This window comes from Hypanus sabinus, chromosome 27 (genome assembly GCF_030144855.1).
Source record: "Hypanus sabinus isolate sHypSab1 chromosome 27, sHypSab1.hap1, whole genome shotgun sequence".
NCBI classification, from domain to species: Eukaryota; Metazoa; Chordata; class Chondrichthyes; order Myliobatiformes; family Dasyatidae; genus Hypanus; species Hypanus sabinus.
In genome coordinates, this window is record NC_082732.1 from 44,981,733 (window position 1) to 45,008,327 (window position 26,595).

General features: G+C 43.5%; 1 protein-coding gene across 1 annotated transcript in view; it reads right to left on the reverse strand.

Annotated features, from left to right (window-relative positions):
* Positions 1 to 6,767: 6,767 nt before the first annotated feature.
* The window catches only part of LOC132381915 (coiled-coil domain-containing protein 27-like), a 28,017-nt gene continuing 8,189 nt past the window's right edge, over positions 6,768 to 26,595 (reverse strand). The window contains exons 3-11 of the mRNA XM_059951628.1: positions 24,004 to 24,143; positions 23,386 to 23,541; positions 18,343 to 18,564; positions 16,661 to 16,943; positions 13,240 to 13,370; positions 12,679 to 12,756; positions 10,994 to 11,206; positions 8,530 to 8,634; positions 6,768 to 6,905 (exon numbers count right to left, since the gene is read on the reverse strand). Coding sequence (XP_059807611.1) covers positions 6,798 to 6,905; positions 8,530 to 8,634; positions 10,994 to 11,206; positions 12,679 to 12,756; positions 13,240 to 13,370; positions 16,661 to 16,943; positions 18,343 to 18,564; positions 23,386 to 23,541; positions 24,004 to 24,143 — 1,436 coding nt within the window. The 3' untranslated portion in view covers positions 6,768 to 6,797. The remainder of the gene's footprint in view (positions 6,906 to 8,529; positions 8,635 to 10,993; positions 11,207 to 12,678; positions 12,757 to 13,239; positions 13,371 to 16,660; positions 16,944 to 18,342; positions 18,565 to 23,385; positions 23,542 to 24,003; positions 24,144 to 26,595) is intronic.

The window sequence follows — 26,595 nt, forward strand, 5'->3', positions numbered from 1 at the left end:
TCATTCCAACGGCTGTACTGTACATCTGTCTCCTTGGTGTTCATTCTCAGCTTCCTGGCAGCACCTGGTGTCACAGAAAATGAGAAGCTCTAGCATATTCTTTGCAATTCTACACCGCCATCAACAAGAGCACCCTCACATTAGCCATTACTGTCTGATTCAGTGAATCCATCTTCCCCAGAACATCCTGGTGCAATTCTACACTGCTGGTTTGGTGCAACAATATACACAACCTACAGTGAACTGTCAGGTCAGCAGAAAAGGTCAATGGCTGCAGACTACCATCACTGTATGTGTCTGGGTCAAATTATTGTGGACACTACCCACCCTGCAAACTGCCTTTTCCAAAATCTCCCTCTGGAAAGTGCTGTAGTGCTATTAAAACAAAAACTTTACACCATCTTAAAAGCATCTTCCCCCAGGTAGATAATCTGATCAACCATTCTAATTAGACCCCTACACCCCTCTCTATCTATTACCTGCATTATCGCACTATGTTAACCTCTAACCTAATTTTTATATAATTCTTTATTCTTTATAAATATTGGATGTTGTTTCTGTTGCATTCCTCACCCTGACCAACACTCCACAGCAAATTCCTAATACATGTAAATATGTATGGTGAATAAAGTTGATCTTTGATCCTTAAGAGGAATAGATAGAGTGGACAGCTAGCACCTCTTTCCCAGGGCACCACTGCTCAATACAAGAGGACATGGCTTTAAGGTAAGGAGTGGGAAGTTCAAGGGGGGTATTAGGGGAAGGTTTTTTACTCAGAGTGGTTGGTGCGTGGAGTGCACTGCCTGAGTTGGTGGTGGAGGCAGATACACCAGTGAAATTTAAGAGACTACTAGATGGGTATATGGAGGAATTTAAGGTGGGGGGTTATATGGGAGGGAGGGTTTAAGGGTTGGCACAACATTGTGGGCCGAAGGGCCAATACTATGCTGAACTATTCAATGTTTAATCCATCTGTAGGTTACATGGAGACATGAGAGACTGCAGATGCTGGAATCTGGAGCAACACCATCTCCTGAAGGAACTCAGCGTATCGAGCAGCATCTGTGGAGGGAAGTGGGCCATCAGGTCAAAACCCTTCATCTGGACTGAAAGACAGAGGTGAGGTAATTTGTATAAGGAGGAGAGTACTGGCTATCTCTGCTCTAGTGCTCAGTCCACAGGAGGGTCTTGGTGTAAAATGTCGACTATCATTTGTCCACTGGATCCTAACAGCAATACTTCAGAAAAGAAGAGCAGTTTGGGTAACTTGAGTGAAGGAAACCATATAACCATAAGACAGAGGAGCAGAATTAGGCCATTTGGTCCATCAAGTCCACTCTGCCATTTCATCATAGCTGATTTACTAACCTGCTCGACCCCATTCTCCTGCCGCCTTCCCCATAACTTTTGACACCCTGACTAAGCAAGAACCGATCAACCTCCACTTTAAATATACCCAATAATTTGACCTCCACAGCCATCTCTGGCAGTGAATTCCACAGATTTATCACCCTCTGGCTAAATAAATTCCTCATCATCCCTATTCTAAAGGGACATCCTTGTATTCTGAAGCTATGCCCTCTGGTCCTAGACTCTCCAACTCTAGGAAGAATCCCCTCCATGTCAACTCTTTCTAGAAAGTTCAGGGGTGAAAGGTGTTTAAAATGATGGAAAGTGTTATTAGAGTGGGTACGAGGGAAGAGTAGAGCTTGTGGATGCTAGGACCTGGTGGCCACCGAGAAACGCAACTGAGAATTCTGTGAACTGTGAGTGCATTGGGAGTGTGGGACTCAGAGTACTCAGCTGTAGTGTGGATGTATTAACCATGGAGAGGGTCATGGAAATCAACCATGCAGGTTTAGAAAGATGGGAAGATGTTCGATTGGAGCATAATTCACTAGGATTCAGAAGAATGAGGAGGGACCTAATTGAAACCTATTAAATGGTGAAAGGCCTTGATAGAGTGGATGTGGAGAGAATGTTTCCTATGGTGGGAGAGTCTAAGATCAGAGGACACAGCCTCAGAACAGAGGAGAACGGAGATGAGGAAGAATTTCAGAGTGGTGAATCTGTGGAATTCTTTTCCACAAGCATCTGTGGAAGCCAAGACTTTATATACTGTATACTTAAGGCAGAGTTTGATAAATTCTTTATTATTCAAGGCATGAAGGGATAGGGGAAGAAGGCAGGAGACTGGGGCTGAGAAGGAAAATGGATCAGCCATGATGAAATGGCAGAGCAGATTGGATGGGCCAAATGGCCTAATTCTGCTCCTATATGTTGTCTTATGATTGTAAAATCACTAGCCTAGACTAGGTGGGCTGAATGGCCTGTTTCTGTGCTGTGTAATTATAGCATCGTGATGATAATAATAATAATAAGGAAGAGGAGGTGGGAGGCCTGACTGCACCATGGGAGGAGACTGCCACTGGACCTAGCAAGGTGCACAGAGCACTGGGAAATATTCAGCACCAATAGAGACAGAGATAGAGCCAGGTATGCCCAGCAGCTGGCCACATCTGGAGGGAAACCCTGGTCCAGAGAGCCAGAGGCTGAAAGGCAGCTGAAGTGGAGGAAGGGGAGGTCATGTCTCTCTAGCACCTTTAGCGGCAAGGGCTCTGCAAAAGCAAGGATTGAATACCAAAGCTTCATTAGGCATTGGTCAGACAGCACTTGGGGTATTGCAAGCATTTCTGGACCGTGTCTAAGAAAGGATTTGCCGATACTAGTGAGAATTCAGAGGAGGTTCACGAAAATAATGCTAGGAAAGAAAGGGTTAACGATGACCATTTGATATCTTTGGTCCTGTACTCACTGGAGTTTAGAAGAATGAAGGGGGGGGGGGATCTCATTGAAACTTATTGAATATTGAAAGACCTAGATAGAGTGGATGTGGAGAGGATGTTTCCAGAAGTAGGGAGATGAGGACCAGAGATCACAGCCTCAAATTAGAGGGATATCCATTTAGATCAGAGAAGAAAAGGAACTTCTTTAGCCAGGGTGGTGAATCTGTGGAATTTATTGCACAGGTGACTGTGGAGGCCAAGTCATTGGGTATATTTAAAGTGGAGGTTGATTGATTCTTGATTGGTCAGGGCGTCAATGGTTATGGGGAGAAGGGAGGAGAATGGGGTGAGAGGGACAATAAATCAGCCATAATTGAATGGTGAAGCAGATTCAATGGGCCAAATGGCCTAATTCAGTTCCTATGTCTTACGGTGTTAGAATCAGAATCAGGTTTATTATCACTGCCTTATGTTGTGAGATTTGTTGTTTGCTGCAGCAGTACAGTACAATACATAAAATCTCCCCCCCTCCCCCCCTTCCTCCCCTCCCCCCCCAATTGCGGTGGTGCTCATGGATTCATTGTCGGTTCAGAAATCTGATGGCGGAGGAGAAGAAAGTGATGGTCTTGCATTGGAGATAGGGTAACAATTGAATGATTGACTAGGTATGGTTGGAGGTTTTTACCCCCACCCCACCCCAGCAGACCTTGACACCACAGTGTGGTTCCAGCTGAGGTCTGGCATTTCCCCTCCAACACTGGACCATCTGTTGCCCGGTGTTGCTGAGAGCAGGTCACACTCTGCCCTGTGTGCTTCTCTATCACGAGGCCGGTGACTGAGGCTGAGAGCTACGTCACTGATAGCCTGGGCTGTACAGAGCGGACTGTGCTGGAACACTCTGTCTCTGCTGAGTCAGTTGGAATGTATGAAGGTTATCCGTGGGCAGCACTGGTTCTCTGGCTGGCTGGCTGGCTGCCATGATACCTTTGATTCCATAAGACCATAAGAAATAAGGGCAAAATTAGACTATTTGGCCCATTGAGTCAGTTCAGCTATTCAATCACGGCTGATTTATTATCCCTCTCAACTCCATTCTCCTGCCTTGTCCCTGTAACTTTTGACTCCTCTTACCAATCAAAAACCAAGCAACCTCTGCTCTGTAGAGGTCAAGTCACTGCATATATTTAAAGCTCCATTTTAAATATAACCATCGACATTGCCTCCGCAGTCATCTGTGGCAATGAATTTCAGATTCACCACCCTCTGGCTGAAGAAATTCTTCCTCACCTCTTTTCCAAAAGAGGCAGGGAGATGAAGTTGAGTCCAAAGCCAGATCAGCCACAATCTTATAGAATGGTGGAGATGGGTCAGATGGCCGACTCCTGCTCCTGGTTCAAAGGTCCATTTAATTAGCAAAAACTCTGACATTCTTCATTTCTCTGGGTATCTGGAGAATTGTGTTACGTCATGTTTTGTAAGTAACCTCAGATTATGCCCTGTCAGCGTAATAGGAATACCCAAATGGTTTATGAATTTGGTTCCTATGAGACCTGTCAGCCCAAAGAATCCCAGTCAATGATTGCTCCTGGCCTGAGGTTCAGAAGCAGCTGAGAAATTCTAGTGGGTGGACTTTATTGGAACGTGAGCAAGAAGTCATGATCTGACTCCAAGCTGTAAGTGTCTCCTTGTGGATCACACTTCCAGAGTCACAGAATGGAGATCTTTGACATATCAAGCTCATTAACAGAAATGCTGATTAAATCTGGAATCACTTGATAAACCAACATAGAATTTGAAAGACAAGGTTCATAAATGAACCTTTCAAACAATAAATAGCTTTATTTGAAATTGCAGTAATGATTTGGGCAATTTGGCCCATCAAGTCTGCTCCACCTTTTCATCATGGCTGATTTATTATTCCTCTTAACCCCATTCTTCAGCCGCCTCCTCTTAACCATTGATGCTTTGACTAATCAAGAACTTATCACCCTCCACTATAAATATATCCAATGACTTGGTCTCCACAGCCGTCTGTGGCAATGAATTCCATACATTCACCACCCTCTGGTAAAGAAATTCCTCCTCATTCTGTTCTTCTTCCCTATTCCAATCGTACTGTTACTGACATATTATTATTATTAAACTTAAGCCATAAGTAAGCAAGGCTTGTGCTGAAATTTTACTGAAGAGAGATAAGCTTACCCACTGCAGAGAAAGGTAAACACGTCTTTAAGGAGTAACTGATCTTGCCTTGGTCTGTGTGAGTGAAATTACATCCAGGTTTAACCGCAGTCAGTTTGCAGTCTTGCCAAACTTTCCCTGGAACTCTTTAAACTTCCCAAGTTTTCAGTAGATTGAAGAACACCAAGATTACGAGTTCACAGAAATTGCAGCTGCCTTTCGGTGAATTCTGTCATGTGGGGCTGAGAGAGATGCGGCGGATATTCTAACACGTAACCATTTGTTCCTGGCACTGACTGTGGGCTCGCTTCAAGAAGAGATAGTAAAACCAGGCGGCCTTGACTGCTTTTCAGTGTAAACGCCTAAACAAAATCAAAATGGAGAGCAGGAGCCTCTTGGCCAGGGCTGGACTCCGGACCACTTGTTCTAACACAGCACGTCATAAAATGATCCGCTATGGGTCAAAGGGTTGAAACCTCGATCCCTCCAGGACACTCATTAACTTCTACCTCACTCAGTCACCATTTGCACCCCTCCCCCACAAAAACAAACCTGGATCAAGCACTGACCTGACCTTGGACTACCCTGCCTCAATACACACCAGCAAATACAGTGTAAAAAGCAGTGAACAATTTCATTGAGATAATGCAGCCAATTGGACAAAGCTTTGATTTTAAAACATTCTAACTTTTTAACTGTTTCCTTCCTGACCTTGCACCTCTGTCCTTGGAACCCTGGAACCAAGTTAAGTTAAACACATTCACCACATTCTGTGTAAAAACCTACCTCTGACAGCCTCTTCCCTACGCCTTCCTCCAATTACCTTCAGGTTATTCCTCCTCATTAGCCATTTCTGCCCCGAGTAAGAATATCTGGCTGTCCATTCTATCTATGCTGTTCTTGTCTTGTACACCTCCATCAAGTCACCTCTCATCCTCCTTCACTCCAAAACGAAAGCCCTAGCTTGCTCAGCCTATCCTTGTAAGACTTGCTTTCTAATCCAAGCAGCATCTTGGTAAACATCCGCTGTCTCCTTTCTAATGCTTCCACATCCTCCTTGCAATGAGGCAACTGGAACAGAGTGCAATATTCCAAGTGGCACACAGAGGCAATTTTTTTTAACAGAACTAATCTACCCCAAAAATGTCTGGCCAACTTTGATCAATGTGCAACAGAGAGTATACTGACATATGGGATAACAGTGCGGATCTAGCTGCAGCAAGACAGATCACAAAGCGCTCCAATGGGTGATTAGGACGGCTCAGCACATAATTGGGACTTAACAATCCACAGGTCGTGATGCCGACAGTGCACTCAGAACATCATTGAAGACCCATCCCATCCCAGACACTGTCTGTTCAATCTCCTGCCATCTGATAGGAGATACAGAAACAGCTTAGCCAAGACAGTAAGACTGAAAAACAGCTTCTTGCCAAGGGCCATTGTGCAGCTGCATAATGCTACACCCCAGCCTACCAATGGTCTTTGAGAGTTATGGACCATCGAAGTCGATTGTTGCATGTAAATATGGGAATTAAAAAAAAATTAAGCCATACTGCACATGCATCGTAAATCTTTGTTTTTGCACGGACTGGAGTGGCACCACAATCTTACTGTTTTGAGCATTAACAATAAAGTTTTCAGTTGACTATAACACTATCTTGTCCCTTAATCCCCACATCTTTGCTTCATTGCATAAAATAGTTAACCATGAGGAACACTGGAAGTACAAATCTAAGCTGTCTTTATTGTCTTATGTCTGGGTGCCAGTTTTTCACCCAGAGAGATGTCAGGACTGGCTGAGGGAGGCGAGCATGTCTGGTGACCCAGTTAAGGAGCCATCTCGGATTCCTCAGTGTTGCCAGTGAAGAGAGGACGCACTGGTATTTCATGAGCTGTCAACGTCCCATAAAATTCGAGGCGTTCATCGAGTATTTTCTGAAAAGTAAAACAATTATTAATTGTTTTCTATTAATAGTTGCTATCTATTTTCCCCTTGTGAATACTCAAAATATCAGAGCTAGAATTAGGTTTATTGTAACTGAAATGTGCAGTGAAATGTTGGTTTTGTTGCAGCAGTACAGTGCAGTATAGAAAAATTACTTCAAGTTACAATAAAAATATACTTAAAAATAATTGAAGAAAGAGAGCAAAATGGTGAGGTAGTGTTCATGGATTCATGGACTGCTCAGAAATCTGATGGAGAGGAATTGACTGTGTGATGGTGTCGGAAGCATGGGGATTCTTGCAGCTGCCCCCAACACGTCCTCAGACCGTGTTGGTCATTGATGCAAACTTTGTTTTGATGTACACATGACAAATAAAGCTAATTTTTAATCTTAATAATCAATTGTGATATTTTTAAATGGCAGAACAGGCTCAAGTGCCAAATGGCCTCCTCCTGCCCCCATTTAATTTTCTGAGAAAAGTTGCTGCAGTCAGATTGTGTATTTATGGTTTGCCGGCTGAATTTACCAGAAACACCAGGGGTCCTTTGTCAGACAGCAAGACCACAGTAATGTAGGAACTATCTTCAGTGGCTATTTGGTAACTCCGTATCTGCTTTACCTAATGAAGTAACCATTGAGTGTATGTTTGTGGTTTTCTGCTGCTGACGTGTTGTGCATTCAGAGATGCTGTTCTGCACACCACTGTTGTAACATGTGGTTACTTGAGTTACTGTCACCTTCCTGCCAGATTGAACCAGTCTGGCCATTCTCCTCTGACCTCTCTCATTAACAAGGCATTTTCACCCACAGAACTGCCCCTCACTGGACATATTCTTTTGCAGCAGTTTTTGTAAACTGTAAAGACTGTTGTGTGTGGAAATCCCAGTAGGTCATCAGTTTCTGAGATACTCTGGCAGCTCTTGGGCTGTATTCCCTGGAGTTCAGGAGAATGAGGGGGATCTCATAGAAACATTCCAAATGTTATAAGGCCTGAACAGATTAGAAGTTATTTCCCATGGTAGGGGATTCTAGGACAAGAGGGCACATCTTCAGGATTGAAGGATGTCCTTTTACAGCTTAGATGTGGAGAAATTACTTTAGTCAGAGGGTGGTAAATCTGTGGAATTTGTTGCCACGAGCGGTTGTGGAGGACAAGTCATTGGGTGTATTTAAGGCAGAGATAGATAGTTTCTTGATTAGCCAGGGAATCAAAGGGTATGGGGTGAAAACGGAATTGGGGATGACTGGAGGAATTGGATCAGCCCATGATTGAACAGTGGATCAGACACGATGGGCCAAATGGCCTACTTCTGCTCCTATATCTTATGGTCTTATGATCTTGTACTCTAACCACCCCTTCTGGCACCAACAATTATTCTATGGTCAAAGATACTGAGATCACATTTCTTCTCAAATTCTGCTTTTTGGCCTGAACAACACCTGAATCTTTTGACCATTTCTGTGTGCTTTTATGCATTGAGTTGCTGCAACAGGATCGGCTGATTAGATACTTGCATTAAAGAGCAGATGTACAGGTATAATCAATAAAGTGGCCACTAGGCATACATCACCGAGGCCGAGAGACTGATGACACTGGGTCATTTAATTCTTACCCTGAAGGCTTGAAGTGTATCTTCGTCAGTAATCTCTGTGGTTGGCTGCTCAATCCCAGGAGCGCTGTAGATAGCTTGCACCATTCTACTGATGAACTTTTCCAACTGCAATTAAATATAAAGTTCACCATTAAAGTAACAGACAATCATTCACTGTGCAACAGATCTAACAATGTTCATTTATGGAGAATATTTAATGTTGAGAAGTATCTCAAAGTGCTTCTCAGGAGACTAACTGGAGCCTCCTCAGGCCTTGAGATGACTGAACTCCCTGCCACCACCTGGGTCTCATCACGTATGAAGCGCCAGTAGCGTTATACTGTTTACTTTTTAATTTGTGTTGTAAATTCATCTTTAATATGTTAATTTATTTGTAGTAACATTATTTTATGTATTATGTGCATGAGTTAAATGTACTGTCTTGTCTGGAGGAATCTTTCGTATGGTAAATTGAATTGACTTTATTACTTACGTCCTTCATATACGTGAGAAGTAAAAAATCTTTACATCTGTCTAAATGTGCAATTTATGGTAATTTATAATAAATAGTATGTACAACAGAACAGTCAATATAACATAGAAATACAATTATATCAGCATGAATTAATCAGTCTGATGGCCTGGTGGAAGAAGCTGTCCTGGAGCCTGTTGGTCCTGGCTTTTATGCTGCGGTACCATTTCCCAGATGGTAGCAGCTGGAACAGTTTGTGGTTGGAGTGACTCGGCTCCTCAATGATCCTTCAGGCTCTTTTTACACATCTGTCTTTGTAAACGTCCTGAACAGTGGGAAGTTCACACCTACAGATGCACTGGGCTGTCCGCACCACGCTCTGCAGAGTTCTGCAAGTCAGGGAAGTACAGTTTCCATACCAGGCAGTGATGCAGCCAGTCAGGATGCTCTCAATTGTGCCCCTGCAGAAAGTTCTTAGGATACATGAGTATCACAATAAACCTAAACTTGAACTTGAAAATAGACATACTTTATCAGTCCAGATGAAGGGTCTCAGCCCGAAACATCAACCGTGTATTTCATCCCACAGAGGCTGCCTGCCCCACCAAGTTCCTTTGCTAATTGGTGTGTTGCTGCACGTTGCAGTGTCTGCAAACTTCAGTAAGAGTGTGTCCAGTAAGAGTCATGGAGTCAGAGAGGGGTAGCATGATAGCATATTAGTGTAACACTATTACGGTGCCAGCAACCTTGGGTCAATTCCCACTGCTGCATGTAAGGAGTTGGCATGTTCTCCCTGTGATAGGGCAGATTTCAACCGGGTGCTCCGGTTTCCTTCCACAGTCCAAATGTACTGGTTAACTGGTTGTAATTGGGCTATGCAGACTCGCTAGGAGGGCCTGTTGGCCATGCCGTATCCAATATAAAACAAAAAAAACTACAAGGCATTTGGAGTCATTCTGGGCCAAACTTGGAAAGATTATGAGAATGGACAAAGAGATGTTAGATGGTATACAGTGTAGGGAAGCATAAGGTCACATACTATTGTAGAAGGAATAAAGGCATAGCCGAATTTCCAAATGGGGAGAATATTTAAAAATTGGAGATGCAAAGGGACTTGGGAGTCCTAGTGCAGGTTTCCCTAAAGCAGGTGTTCACAACCTTTATTATGCCTTGAACCAATACCATTACCCGAGGGGTCTTTAGACTTCAGGTTGTGAACCCCTGATCTAAAGGTTACCTTGCAAGTTGAGTCGGTGGTGAGGAAGACAAATGCAATGTTAGCATCCATTTCAAGAGAACTAGAATACACCGTAAGAACAAGGATGTAACATTGAGGTTTAAGATACTGATCAGACCAAGGTTGGAGTACTGAGAGCAGTTTTGGGCCCCATTGGTCCTGGTGTCGGAGGAGGCTCATGAGAATGATACTTGGAATGAAAGGGTTATGCATTGGAGTTATAAAACATAACAAGGGGACAAGAACATTTTAAATGAACCCAAGATGACTACCTGACTGTTGAAATGCAATGAGACGTTGGAGGTAAAAAGAATTGCATCATTATTGGAGAAGACAGTTGAGTTAAAAAAGGCGGAAAACAGACATACAAGATTTGTTTGAAATGTTTTACACCCCAAACAGGCTCAAGGACTCTCTGTCAATCTATGCATAATTTTCTCTGCAACAGTAAGGGAACATGATAAAGGCTATATGGCGTTCACTTCCATCACTCATAACGTGACACCTATACTGGAAGACAAGATGTCAGAGGCAAGCATCACTGGACAATGTGGAAGGTTTATGAAGGATAGGCTAATCTGACCTAAGGCCAGAACGATTCAGTGGAAGTGGATGTCATTCACTTTACCAAAATAATGAATCCAACTTCTGAAAATTCCTGAGACTGATCAGGTGCCATTCCAAAATCGGGGTGAGATACTTGATTTGAAAATGATTCTTTGGACCAGGACGGAAGGGTGAAACAGTGGGGTATGGGGAGGGGAGGAGGATCGTACCCTGGCGCTGGTCACCTGCAGCTCCACTAGCTGCTGCTGGAGGTTTCGCCGGAGCGTCTGGTTTTCTGCCTTGATGCTGTCACACTGCTCCTGCAGCTGCCGTCTCCTTGCCTCCTCTGCACAGCTGTGCAGCTGCAGCTTATCCACCTCCTCCTTCAGCTTCACTGCAGTGTCTGTACTCCCTGTTGCCTCCTCCTGCAGTCTGGTAACTAGCTGACAGGGAAAGCAGAGTTCAGGTTCAGAAGACCAAAAGGCGATAAGAAATAGGAGCTACTTAGGCCATTCGGCCCATTCAGTCTACCCTGCTATTCCATTATGGCAGATTTATTTTCCCTTACAATCCCATTCTCCTGCCTTCTCTCCGTAACATTTGAAACCCTGATTAATCAAGAACTGCCAACCTCCACTTTAAATATATGTAGTAACTTTGTCTAATCTACATGGAGCACCATTGTAGGAAAGCAGCATCAGTGATACCCTCCCCACTACCCCCCAGGTTGTGCTCTCTTCTCACTGCTGCCATCAGGAAGAAGGTACGAGAGCCTCAGGACCCACACCACCAGGTTCAGGAACAGTCATCACCCCTCAACCATCAGGGTCATAAACCAGAGTGGATAACTTCACTCACCTCAACACTCAACTGTTCCTACAACCTACGGACTCATGATTTTTCATCTTATGTTCTCACAATTTATTGCTTATTTATTATTTTTTTCTGTTTTTTATTTTTGTATTTGCACAATTTGTTGTCTTGCACCCTGGTTGTTGTCTGTTTTTAGTGTGTGGTTTTTCAATAATTATATTGCTTTTCTTTATATTGCAAATGCCCACAAGAAAATGTATCTCAGGTTTGTATACAGTGAGATATATGCACTTTAGTATAAATTTGCATTGATATTTGAACTTTGAACATGGACTTAGACACTGAACCTCAGACCCTCAGCACATTGCCCAATCCCACAGTGGCAGGTAACTCCTGACTGAGCTTTGAAGTCAATAATTAATTTTCTCAAATTTCATCACAATGCTGCATGAACAGATACACTTAAACACAAGAGATTCTGCAGATGCTGGAACTCCAGAACAACACACACAAAGTGCTGGAGGAACTCAGCAGGTCAGGCAGCATCTATGGAGAAGAATAAATTGTCGATGTTTTGGGTCATGACCTCTCATCTGGACGAAAGGAAGGAGGAAGTTGCCAGAATAAGAAGGTTAGGGAGGCTAAGGACAAGCTGGAAGGTGATAGGTGAAGCCAGGTGAGTGGGGGAGGAGAGATGATGTGAGAAGCCAGGAGGTGATAGGTGGAAAAGGCCAAGGGATGGAAAAGAAGGAACAACAGTTAATTTTAAGGGATAGAAATGCTTTCACACAAGAATGATTTTCTGTGTGAATCTATGGAATTCATTGCTACAGACAGCTTTGGAGGCCAAATCATTGGGTATATTTAAAGCAGTGGTTGGTAGATTAGTCAGGGTGGCAAAGGTTATGGGGTGAAGGCAGGAGAATGGGGTTGAGAGGTACAATAAGTTGGTCATGACTGAATGGCGGAGCAGACTCAATGGGCCAGATGGCCTAATTCTGCTTCTCTGTCGTATGAAGTTATAGTGCTGGACTCAAGGAGCCGGTGGATTTTGGGGATACTGCCCCCATGAGTGTAAGGGATGAAGTTTGCAGGTACTTACCTCGCTGAGCTTGATGTTTTCACTCTGTAGGTCTGCCACCACCTTAATCTGGGTATTTTCCTCCCGCAGGCTGGAGAACTGTACAGGGGAGAGATCGGACTCACTGCAGAAGATTAAATCCCAAATACTTCAGTCTCTCAGGTAACCTGTCTGCATGGATATGGAGTCATCACAGGATACAACCATTTGGCCCATCTAGTCTCTGCTGACCACACTAATCCCATTTCCTCACATTAGGCCTGTATCCCACAACATCTTTCCTGCCCATGTACTCGTCCAACAGCTTTTCAAACATTACAATGTTTTGGGTGGGTGGGAGTTATCCTTCTGTGAGGTTGTGGGTGGGGTGTGGGTATATAGTCTCTCAATGAGATGATGGGAGGGTGGTTGTCCCTCTGAGTGGTAATGGAGTGGGGTGGGTGTGAACATTGTGGGGGGTATGGGAGGTTGATTCTCTGCAAGTTTGTGGGGTGGGGCATTGGGAAATGTCTGTCTGTGAGGTTGTGGTCAGTTGTGATGTCCAGCCTGGTCGTGGTGGCCAGAGCAATGACTCTCACTCACCTTGCTGGACATGTCCTGTAGCTGGGAACATCTCTCGCTCAGTTCCTTTTGCAGTTTCGCCACCACAGCCTCTGAATTCCTCAGATGATCCTCAGCACGGGAGAGTTTTCTGATCAGAGTACTGAGTGTCCCTGTGAGAAAGAGCTGTCAGCTTCCTGAACATGTAACATCCTGGTGGCAGACAGGAACCCTCTGAACTGCCCAACGCATCACTGGCACCAGCCTACTCACCACCAAGGACACAGACCCGGAAAGGTGCCGGAACAGGGCCAGTAACATCATGAAGGATCCCACCCACCCTGCTCATGGATTGTTTGTCCCACTCCCATCAGGGAGGAGGCTACGTAGCATCCACACCAGGACCACCAGACTCAAAAACAGGTACTTTCCCCAAGCAGTGAGGCTGATCAACACCTCCACCCACTAACCCACCCCTCCACACCCCCAACCACCACTACTTTATCATTTCCTGTCAGTCACCTTGTGTACAGACACTCCCGTGCCCAGCATCACTTTTTATTCATTTATAGGATGTGAGCTTCACCAGCTAAGCTAGCACTAATTGCCCATCACTAGTTGGCCTTGAGAAGGTTGTGATGAGCTGCCTTCTTGAACTGCTACAGTCCCTGATGTGGAGATACACCCACAGTGCTGTTAGGGAGGGAATTCCATGATTTTGAGCCAGTGACAATGAAGGAACAGCAATATGTTTCCAAGCCATGATGGTGAGTGACTTGGAGGGGGATTTCCAAATGGTGGTGTTCCCAGGTATCTGCTGTTCCCATCCTTCTGGATGGTGGTGGTTGTGGGTCTGGAAGGTGCTGCCTTAGGAACTTTGGTGTGTTGCTGCAGTGCATCTTGTAGATAGTACACGCTACTACAACTGTTAGTTAATGGTGGAGGAATTGGATGCTTGTGGAAGGGGTAACAATCAAGTGGGCTGCCTTGTACTGGATGGTGTCAAGCTTTTTGAGTGTTGATGGAGTTGCACTCATCCAGGCGAGTGGGGAGTATTCCATTACACTCCTGACCTAGGCCTTGTAGATGGTGGACTGGCTTTGGGGAGTCAGGAGGTGAGTTACGTGCTGCAGGATTCCTAGCCTTTGGCCTGCTGTGGTAGCCATGGTGTTTATATGGACATACAATCAATCGATGTATTAAGCTATTCTATCTATTTATTTATTTATTGCGTTTCTATTTTATTAGAGGTTGAGTAACCCTTATCCAAAATGCTTGGGGCGGGAAGTGTTCTGGATTTTGTTTTTTTTTCCAGACTTTGGAATATATAATGAGATTGCTTAGGATCACCATCATTCCCGACTCTGAATTTATGTGCTACTGGTAAGCAGTCTTTGTCTTACACTTGTTGATCACATATATGTACTAAACAGTAAAAATTGTTACATATTGTAAATTACATATTATATTGCAAGAATTTACAATATAATGAAAATATAATGTGTCCAGGGTAACAAAAGCAGTTCAGCGGCATCAGGAGAGACTTGAATCAGCTGTTGTACAAAAACAAACGACCAAGGCTTTCGGTCTCCACCTGCGATGCTGTGTCTTGATTAAAAGGTACACCATATTTGTAATTTAATCTTTTTAGGTTTTATGTAAGGTATGAAAAAATCAACATTGTAGACTTGTTCCAGTGTTAGATTTGCATCAGCGGTGATCTACACGGACTCATCCATGAATTTTTCTGCTGCTTCAAGATCAGCAGACACCTTATCTTTACATTTTTTTAAATCATTAAAAATTTTATGCCGTGACTTTCCTTAAATTTCTGTAACCAACCCGGTTGTTTTAATTGCTAATGTTCATAATTGCTTTTAATTTTCAGTTCATCGTGATAGATCTTTCCTTGTTCCATGATCAGCATACCGTTAAGTGATGCAGAGAATCCACTCTTTCAATACACGATTGAGAGTTTCATTTTTTGCTCTATGCTGTGTTTTACTATTTTCATTAATTTCTAGTCATTACTTATGCGAGGTCACTTTTCAGAATTGTCTGTGGTGTGCGTTGACCTGTGCGTCGCCTGGGAACCTCCCAGTACCTTGTGGAATTTTCCATTTGTGATGCCATGTCAGCATTCAGACAGATTTTAGTTTTCAGAGTATGGATTTTCGGATAAGGGGTACTGAACCTGTATTGTGCTCTTTATCTTATTGTGTTTTGTTTGTGCTGCATTGGATCTGGAGCAACAATTATTTTATTCTTCTTTACACTTGTGTACTTGAAATGACATTAAACAATCTTGAATCATGACATCGTCCTCTGCTTTTATTTCAGAAGCAAATCCAAGGAGTAATGTGAGGTACACTTTATGTCTGTTTCAAAGGTCATCCGACCCGAATGGAGATGAAAATGTACACTGAATACACAGTGCACATTGTCTGTTCTTCAGATGAATTTCCTTCTCAACAGGTGATCTATCAAAACTACTCAAGCGGGAACCGTTTATTAATTTATAAATTCAGGACCTATCACTGACTGATTCTTAATGATTCCGGGAAGTAAAGAGTTAATGTACAAGGAGTATTTGATAGCTCTGGGCCTGTACTGACCGATGTTTCGAAGAATGGTGGGGGGAATATCGTTAAAACCCATCGAATGTTGAAAGGCTAGATAAAGTGGATGTGGAGGGGATGTTTCTTCTGGTGGGGGAGTCTTGGACCAGAGGGCACAGCCTCAGAATAGAGGAACGTCCATTTAGAACAGAGATGAGGAGGAATTTGTTCAGCCAGAGGATGCTGAATCTGTGGAATTTATTGCCACAGATGGCTGTGGAAGCCAAGTCATTGTGTATATTTAAAGCAGAAGTTCATGGTTTCTTGATTAGTCAAAGGGTACAAGGTCATGGGGAGAAGGCAGGAAAATGGGGTTGAGTGGGATAATAAATCAGCCAAATGTAATGGTAAAACAGACTCAATGGGCCAAATAGTCTAATCCTGTTCATATGTCTTATGGTAGTGTAATGCTATTACAATGTCAGTGACCTGGGTTCAATTACAGCCACTGTCTGTAATGAGTGTGATGGTGCGGGCTTCCTTTGGGTGCTCTGATTCCTCTCACATTCCAAAGATGTACCGGTTTGGAGGTTCATCAATCTCGTGGGTGTATTGGATGACATGGGCTCGTTGAGCCTGAAGGGCCTGTACCATGCTCTATCTTTAAATAAAATAAATAAATAGTTAAAAAGCTCAGCAGGTGGACCACACTGTCTCAGAGAATGGCACTTACTGACCATTCGTAAACCATGAAATGGCACAGGGCGTTGGGATCTCTGGTAAAAGCATGGATTGTTTTTGGGACTGCGGTCACAGGTTGGAATCATTCTACTCAGTGCCCTTACCTCGGCTGCTTTCTCCACAGACACTGCCTGATCTGCCGGGAATCTACCTGTGACCCTTACCTGTTGACATATTATAGCTCTCTTCCATTTCTTTCACCTTCTCTTCCAGCTCCGTGTTCCTGATTACCAACACTTTCACTGCCTCATCTTCTGACGTGAACGATTCACCTTCCTCCCGGTCCGTAGATTTCACTGAGCTGACCGATTCGGTTGAGTCAGATGGAAGGTGCCCCTCAGACCCTCTGTATTCATCCTCTTCCGAGCTTGATTTGCTTTCTTCCTGCTCACCCTGGCTCTCTGGTTTGGTCTCCTCATCTGATTTCACTGCTGATGCCTCGGGAAGCTGGAAACATTATCAAAGTATGTCCCATCAGTGAAATTGTACAGGACATAATCTTCTTCACACCAAGTTCAACGTATCTGATTTTCTGAACTTGGGCTGTGTCTGGTACTAACACCCACTCCAATTCCAATTCCGATCTATGTATCACGTGTACATCAAAACATACAGTGAAATACATCTTTTGCGTTAACAACCAACACAAAAGATTGTGGATGTGGCAACCCGCAAGTGCCACCCCATATTCCAGTGCCAACACAGCATGCCCACAATGTTCTTCAGAACAACACAACAGCAGCAAACGTCCATTTAGAACAGGGATGAGGAGGACGGTGGTGAATCTGTGGAATTCATTGCCACAGATAGCTGTGGAGGCCAAGTCATTGAGTATATTTAAAGCCGTGGTTGATCGGTTCTTGATCAGTCAGGGCATCAAAGGTTACCTGGAGCAGGTAGGATAATGGGTTTGAGAGGGAAAATAAATAAGCCATGATGGAATGGCTAAGCAGATTCAATGGGCTGAATGGCTCTAATTCTGCTCTTATGCCTTATGGTATTATGGTGAAAGCAAGTACCCTTTCTCCTTACTCAATGAACAGGACTCTTGAAAAAGGATCTCAGTCTGAAACATCAGCTTTTATTCCCCTCCATAGAAGCTGCCTGGCTGACTGAGTTCCTCGAGCACATTTTGTGCTTTGCTCAAGATTCCCAGCATCTGCTGAATCTCTTGTGATTATGCTTTTCGCTGTACGTTTCAATGTACTGACAAGACAAATAAAGCTTATCTTTAATCTTTGTACAGTGGATTCCGGTTAATTAGGCCATCAGTTAATTGGAGCAGCAGCTTATTTGGGATACCTCTTAAAGAACAACAGACAGTTTAAAAAAAAGCTGGGATTCCCTTCATTTATTTGAGACACTATGCCACTCAACTGGGACAGGAGAACGTTACTGAACAGTTTCTAACTAGTGTCAGTCACATGCACATGTGTGGCTGTAAGACAGCAAATGGCTTTTAAACAGCATCAGTTGTAGTGTTTGTGTTATGTTATCCACTTGGGCTGGTGGATGCCGATTCAAAAAGACAGTGATTTTTGATCATTTTGGGTTTTTTTTTCATTTTGAAGGCAATCCATTATCTGCACTAGGTGCCTGTGCTGTTCCAGTCTCAACCTATTAACTTGCTAACCAGCGTGTCTGGACTGTGAGAGGAAACTCAGGTATTCTACGGGGGCGGGGGTGGATGTACACACTCCTTACAGAGGATACTGGGATTGAACTCTTGAACTTTGATGCTCCAACTGTAGTAGTCATGCTAACTTCTTCGCCTTTACACTACCGTGGATTAGCTCCTACCGGAGTCATCGCTAGCTTTACCCCAGAGGACTCATACTTTGCCCACCTCCTTTGTAACTTCTTGTTCCAATGGGTTTGACTCTTCTTTGTCATTTGTCACCATGTCGAGCACAGCAAGGCCGACATCATCTCTCAGCAATCGGATCTCCAGTCCAAGCTGCCATATCTGGTCTCTCAAATCAGCAATGATCACGTCCTTTTGCTTGCTCTCCTCTTGAGTTGCTTTAAGGATTTCCAGCTGAATTCGTATTGGGCACAGAGACAGCACCTAAAGGCATGAGTAACCATGGAACTGAGAGCAGTTGAGGACTTTCCGATGCAGCATATATTACACTTCATAATAATAGTTCAAAGAAAATTTATGGTCTCCATACTTGAGGAAGGATATATTGGCTTTGGAGGCAGTGCAGGGGAGGTTCACCAGGTTGATTCCAGAGATGAAGGGGTTAACCTATGAGGAGAGATTGAGTCGCCAGGGGCTATACTCTATGGAATTCAGAAGAATGAGAGAGGATCTTATGGAAACATACAAAATTTTGAAAGAGATAAGATAGAAGTAGAAAAATTGTTTCCATCGGTAGGTGAGACTAGAACTAGGGACATTGCCTCAAGATTTAGGGGAGAAGATTTAGGATGAAGATGAGGAGTAACTGCTTTTCCCAGAGAGTGGTGAATCTGTGGAATTCTCTGTCCAGGGAAGCAGTTGAGGCTTCTTCACTAAATATATTTAAGATACAGTTAGATGGATTTTTACATAGTAAGGGAATTAAGGGTTATGGGGAAAAGGCAGGTAGATGGAGCTGAGTTTACGGACAGGTTAGCCATGATCTTATTGAATGGCAGGGCAGGCTCGATGGGCCGGATGGCCTACTCCTGCTCCTATTTCTTACATTTATTATCAAAGTACATATATGTCACCATATGCAACCCTGAGATTCATTTTCTTGCAGGCTTTACAGTAAATACACGAAACACAATGGACTCCCTGATAATAATAATATCACGTATTTGCAGAGCTCTTTCCATACAGGCGGCTGTTCAAAGTGCTTTACAATGGGATGAAAGTGCAAAGAGCAGTGGGGAGGACTGCAGTAGTAATAGGAGATCCTATAGTTAGAGGAATAGAGATGAGAAAGGAGCACCCAGATGGTATGTTGCTTCTCAGGTGCCAGTGTCAGGGACATCTCGGCTTTCTAAAGGGTGAGGGTGAGCAGCCAGAAGTCTTGGTATATATTGGCACCAGTGACACAGGTCGGAAAGGCAGGGAGATCCTGAAGAGAGATTTTAGGGAGCGAGGTAGAAAGTTGAAAAGCAGGACCTCAAGGGTAGTAATCTCTGGATTGCTGCCTATGCCATGTGGCATTGAGGGTGTGAATAGGAGTATTTGGCTGATAAATGCGTGGCTAAGGAACTGGTGCAGGGGCAGGGTTTCAGATTTCTGGATAACTGGGATCTGGAGAAGACATGACCTGTACAAAAGAGACAGGTTACATCTGAACCCAAGGAGAACCAATATCCTTACGGGCCGGTTTATTAGATGGCTCAAACTAATCTGGCAGGGGGATGGGAACCAGAATGATAGGGCTGAGGACTGGGCAGTTGGTTTACATACAGAGGCAGTTTGTAGAGAGACTGCTAGCAAGGACAGGCTGATGATAGGGCAAAGTTGCAGTCAACGGGATGAATTGCAAGGTAAAAGGAGGACAAACAGAAAGGGTGATGAATGCAGGGCTTAAGGTGTTATATCTGAATGCATGCAGCATATGGAACAAGGTAGATTAAATTGTAGCACAGTTAGAGAGTGGCAGGTCTGATGTTGTGTCTGAAAGAAGGTTACAGTTGGGAGCTTAACGTCCAAGGATCCACAATGTACAGATATGACAGGCATGTCAGTAGAGGTGGGGGGGGGGGGGGGTGGCTCTGTTGGTAAAAAAATGAAATGATTAGAAAGAGAAGACATAGCATTGGAAGGTATAGAATTGTTGTGGGTAGAGCTTAGAAACTGCAAGGGTCGAAAGACCCTGATGGTAGTTATATACAGACCCTAAATGTCAGCCAGGATATGGGCTACAAATTACAACAGGAGATAGAAAAGGCTTGTCCAAAGGGCAGTGTTATAATAGTCACGGGATATTTCAATACACATGTAGATTGGGAGAATCTAATTAGTGCTGGATCCCAAGGGGGCAATTTGTAGAAAGCCTACAAGGTGGCTTTTTAGAGCAGCTCGTGGTTGAGCCCACTAGGGGATCAGTTATTCTGGATAGTTTGTTGTGCAATGACCCAGAATTGATTAGAGAGCTTAAGGTAAAGGAACCCTTAGAGGCCAGCAATAACAACGTGATATAATTCACCCATCAATTTGAGAAAGTGAAGATAAAGTCAAATGTATCAGTATTACAGTGAAGTAAAGGGAAATTAGAGGCACAAGGGAGGAACTAAGCAAAGTTGACTGGAAGGGGACACTAGCAGGGCTGATGGCAGAGCGGTAATGGCTGGAGTTTCTGGGAGCAATTCAGGAGGTGCAAGATAGATACATCCCAAGGAAGAAAAAGTTTTCTAAAGACAAGATGATGCAAACATGGCTGACAAGGGAAGTCTAAGCCAAACAGAGGGCAATAAAGCAAAAATTAGTGGGAAGTTAGAGATTTGGGAAGCTTTTAAAAATCAACAGAAGGCAATTTAAAAAGTCATGAAAAGGGAAAAAATGGAATACAAAGGTAGCTAGCCAATAAGAGAGAGGATACCAAAAGTTTTCTTCAGATATACAAAGAGAAAAAGAGAGGTGAAAGTAGATATCAGACGGATGGAAAATTATACTGGAGAGGTAGTAATGGGGGACAATGAAATGGCGGATGAACTTAATAAGTATTTTGCATCAGTCTTCACTGTGGAAGACACTAAAAATATACTGGAAAATCGAGTGTCACGGGTCAGAAGTGAGTGAAGTTGTCAATACAGTACTAAAGAGAAGGTGCTTGGGAAACTGAAAGGTCTGAGGCAGATAAATCATCTAGACCAGATAGTCTACACCCCAGGGTTCTGAAGCAGGTGGCTGAGGAGATTTTGGAGGCACTAGTAATGATCTTTCAAGAATCAATGAATTCCGGCATGGTTCCGGAGGGCTGGAAAATTGCAGATGTTGCTTCACTATTCAAGAAGAGAGAGAAGCAGAAGAAAGGAAATGATAGGCCAGTTAGTCTGACCTCAGTGGTTGGGAAGATATTGGAGTTGACTGTTAAGGACGTGGTTTCAGGGTACCTGCATGCACATGATAAAATAGGCCGTAGTCAACATGGTTTCCTCAAGGGAAAATCTTGCTTGACAAATCTGTTGGATTTCTTTGAAGAAATGACAAACAGGTTGGACAAAGGAGAATTGACGGATGTTGTGTACTTGGATTTTCAGAAGGCCTTTGACACACATGAGGCTGCTTAACAGGCTATGAATCCATGGTATTATAAGAAAGATTTTAGCATGAATAAAGCAGTGGCTGATTGACAGGAGGCAAAGAGTGGGAATAAAGTTCAGCTGCCAGTGACAGGTGGTGTTCAGAGATTGTGTTGGGACTGATTTTTTTTTTACGTAGTATGTCAATGATTTGGATGACAGACTTGATAGTTTTGTGGCCGAGTTTGTGAACAATATGAAGATTGGTGGAGGGGCAGGTAGTGTTGAGGAAGCTGGGAGGTTGCAGAAGGGCTCAGATAGATTAGGGGAATGGGCCAGAGAGGTGTCAGATGGAATATAGTCAGTGTATGGCCATGCACTGTGGTAGAAGAAATAAAACTGTAGATTACTTTCTAAATGGAGAGAAAATTCAAAAATTTATGGAGCAAAGGGATTTGGAAGTCCTTGTGCAGAATTTCCTAAAGTTTAATTTGTAGGTTGATTCGGTGGTGAGGAAGGCAAATGCAATGTTAGCATTCACTTTGAGATGACTAGGATGTGATGCTGAGGCTGTATAAGGCACTGGTGAGGCCTCACTTGGAGTGTAATTAGCTGTTATCTAAGGATGTACTGGCATTGGAGAGGGTCCAGAGGAGGTTCATGAGAATGATTCTGGGAATGAATGTTTTACCATCTGAGGACCGTTTGATGGCTCTAGGCCCGTACTCACAGGAATTCAGAAGAATGGTGGTGGGGGGGGGGGATCTAATTGAAACCTGTTTAATGTTGAAAGGACTTGATAGAGTGGATGTGGAGAGGATGTTTCTTATGGTGAGGTGTCTAGGACCAGAAGGCACAGTTTCAGAATAGAGGGACGTCCATTTAGAACGGAGATGAGGAGGAGTTCCTTTAGCCAAAGGGTGGTGACTCTGTGGAATTTGTTGCCACAGGTGGCAGTACAGGGCAGGTCACTGGGTATACTTAAGGCAGAGCTTGATAGGTTCTTGATTACTCAGGCATGAAGGGATATGGGGAGAAGACAGGAGATTGGGGCTGAGAGAGAAATGGATCAACCATGATGAAATGACAGAGCAGATTTGATGGGCCAAATGGTCTGATTCTGCTCCGATACATTATGTTCTTACGTGTTTTTCATGGATTCTATTGTCTTTGTTTTGTGGCTGCCTACAAGAAAATGAACCTCACGTCTAATAAAGGCTGCATTCTCACGGATGGTCCCCAGCCTGGTTGTGAAAGGAGGAGGGTTGGGCATGGGACTAGCAACCCCATCCCGTAAACACCCAGTGCTACAGAAACTCCATCAAAAGCTCCAGAGGCCTCATCGCTGGGAGAGGAAAGATCTTCGAAGATTGGCTACACCTGGGGACAACTTGAACGACTGGCCCAGGATAGGGGAGTCTGGTGAGCTGCTGTGCCCCAGAAGGAGAGATGGACTTAAGAAGAAGAGGAGAAGGACTAAAAGCTAGGTTTTTCAAAATCTCAGATTATTTAATTTAATTTAAAGTGCACCCTTCCACGGGTGATTTTGAATTGTCAGTCAAGGCCACTGGGTCACTGGAGTGGTAGTTTAAACACTCCACTCTGCAAGAGATTTGTTTCAATCTGTGAGCAAGTTGGACTTTATGAAGCAGATGTTGTGGAACGTGATATTGGTCTTGCATTTAATATTTCTTTCTACCTCTGTCTTCAGGCCATCTTCAGTCAATTTTGGAAGCTTTTCTGTCAAGTTCTCGACCTCCTTCTGGAGTGTTGCAATCTGTATGTCCTTTTCTGCAGATTCATCCTTAAGAGTGGAGATAAGTTCCATCTTCTCCTCCAGCAGTTCCATACACTTCTGCATACGTTAAACAGAAACAGTCATATTTTGGGTGACTGTGAGCTATTTTGTTGCATTGCAGTCACTGTAACAGCAGGAAGTGAAAAAATTAAGTAACAAACTATGACACTAATTTTAAATGCATCAATTATTAAAAATTGCAAAAGATGATCACCAATCAGTCTATGCATCAACAACCTACAGGCCACAACACTCAGGGACTTAAGACTATATTATTATTTTTGTCGTTATGTATTTCTCTGCTATTATAATTATACGTGCTGTCTGTTTTTTACTCTGGCCCCAGAGGAACGCTGTTTCATTTGGCTGTATTCATGTCTATGGTTGAATGACAGTTAAACTTAAGCTTGAACTTTCTTAACTTTGAACTTCATCTGTATGGTTGAATGACATTTAAACTTGAACTTCATGTAAGTTTGGACTCAATACTTCTGAGAATTATCTAATAGCCATGATTACCTGTTGATGGATCATGGAGACAGACCAAGGGATGATGTTCCTGGAGGTTTCCCTCAGAGTTTCGTCACTCCAATCCAACTGTATGACAACATTGCTGGGAGTCTGCACTCCACTGGTATGGAAGATGGTATTTTCACTTGCTGACAACAGGATTAAAGAAACAGAACAAAGAATTAATGAGAATCAGATCAACACACACAAAATGTTGGAGGAACTCAACAGCTTGGGTGGTATCTATGAAGGGGAATAAATATTCAGCATTTTGGGCTGAGGCCCTTCATTAGGACTGGAAAGGAATGGAGAAGATGCCAGAAGCAGTTGCAGTCTCCAAAAATTGTTTCATACAATTTGAGGTTCTTGGGGGTTTCAACAGTTTGTCCTGGACAAGACCATCATACAACTTCAACCCTGCTCTTTCATTTTGAGGAGTTATGTTAAATCTTCTGCAACCATAGGGCAAGGAGATAGACACAGCTGGTTAGAATTGCTAAGAAAGTGCAATGCAGGTAGACAATAAGGTGCAAGAGCCTTGAAGAGAAGAATTCAACTTTCTCACATAAGAGGTCCATTCAAGAGTCTTATAAAAGTGGGTTAGAAGCTGTCCTTGAACCTGCTGATACACATCTTCAAGCTTTTGTATCTTCTGCTGATGGCAGAGAGGAGAAAAGAGCATGTCCAGGATGGGTGGGGTCTGCGATTCTGCAGGTTGCTTTCCTGAGGCAGGAGGAAGTGTACACTGTGTTCATGGAGGGGAGGCTGGTTTTTGCAGATGACCTAAGCCGTGTCCACAATTCTGCAGTTTCTTGTGGTCTTGGGAAGAGCAGATGCTGTACCAAGTTGTGATGCATGTCGATCAGATACTTTGATGGTCTATTGGGAAAAAGAGGATGAAGGTCAATTGGGACATGCAGGATTTCCTTAGCTTCCTGAGGGAGTGTAGCTACTGGTGTGCTTTCTTTACAGTAATATTAAACTGGCTGGACCAGCACAGGCTAAGACTGGCATTCTGAAAGTTTAATTGTAAAAGTTAAAATGATCTGGTTTATTATCACTGGTGATCTAAGAGACCAGATATATAAGTATTTGGATAGACAAGGACTGTTGAAGGATAGGCAGCATGGCCTTATGCCTGGTAGGTCATGTCTAACAATCTTATAGAGTTTATCAAGGAAATTTCCAGGTAAGTAGATGAAATCAAGGCAGTAGATGTTGCCTACATAGAATTTGATAAGGTATTTGACGAAGTCCCACATGGGAGGTTGGTTAAGAAGGTTCAGCTGTTCGACATTCAGGATGAGGTAGTAAATTGGATTAGACATTGGCTTTATGGGAGAAGCCAGACAGTTGTAGTAGAGGGTTGCCTCTCTGACTGGAGGTCTGTGACTAGTGGTGTGCCAGAGGGATCGGTGCTGGGGTCCTTTGTTTGTCATCTATATCAATGACTTGGTGACAATGTGGTTAGCTAGATCAGAAAAATTTGCAGATGAAACCAAGATTTAGGGTATAGTTGACAGTGAGGGAATCACTGCTTGCAGAGGGATCTGCATCAGCTGGAAAAATGGGCTGAAAAGTATCAGATGGAATTTAATGCAGTCAAGAATGAGGTTTTGCACTTCAGAAGGAACAACCAGGATAAGTCTTGCACAGTAGGACACTAAGGAATGTGGTAGAACAAAGGGATCTGGGAATACCGGTCTCTAATTTGCAGAAAGTGACCTCACAGGTAGATAGGTTTGTAAAGAAAACTTTTGGCACATTGGCCTTCATAAATCAAAGTTTTGAGTACAGGAGATGGGAGTTGTATAGGATGTTGGGTGAGGCCTACTTTGGAATACTGCGTGCACTTTTGGTCCTACCTATAGGAAAGATGTAAATAAGGTTGAAAGGGTACAGAGAACACTGGCACAGATGTTACCTGGACTTGAGTACCTGAGTTATTGATGCACCATCAATAACTCTCTGAGATGTGAGGCGAGATACATCCTGGAGACTGAGGGCAGGTCTCAGGCCCCAATTGCTTTTATACCGGGGTCTACGGGAGGAGCCACAGGAGCAGTCAGCGGGGTGGGGGGGGGGGGGGGCGTGTCCAGACAGGTATATGTAGTTCACCACAGTTATAAGGAAAGATCGAATAGGTTAGAACTTTATTCTTTGGAAAGTAGAAGGTTGAGAGGAGATTTGATAGAGGTAAACAAAATTATGAAGGATATAGACAGGGTAAATGCAAGCAGGCTTTTTCTACTGAGTTTGGCTGGGACTACAGTCAGAGGTCATAGGTTAAGGGTGAAAGGTGAAAAGTTTAAGGGGAACATAAAGGGAAACTTCTTCACTCAGAAGGTTGTGAGAGTGTGGAATGAGCTACAGCACACGTGATGCTGAAACACTGACAATACTCTTTTCCATAGATGCTATCTGGCCTGCTGAGTTCCTCCATTTTGTGTGTGTATTGATGCATGTGAGTTTAATTTCCACATTGAAGAGAAGTTTGGAAACATACATGAATAGTAGTGATATGGAGGGCTATAGTCCCGGAGCAGATTGATGGGAATAGGCAGTTTAAATGCTTTTGGCATGATCTACATGGGCCAAAGA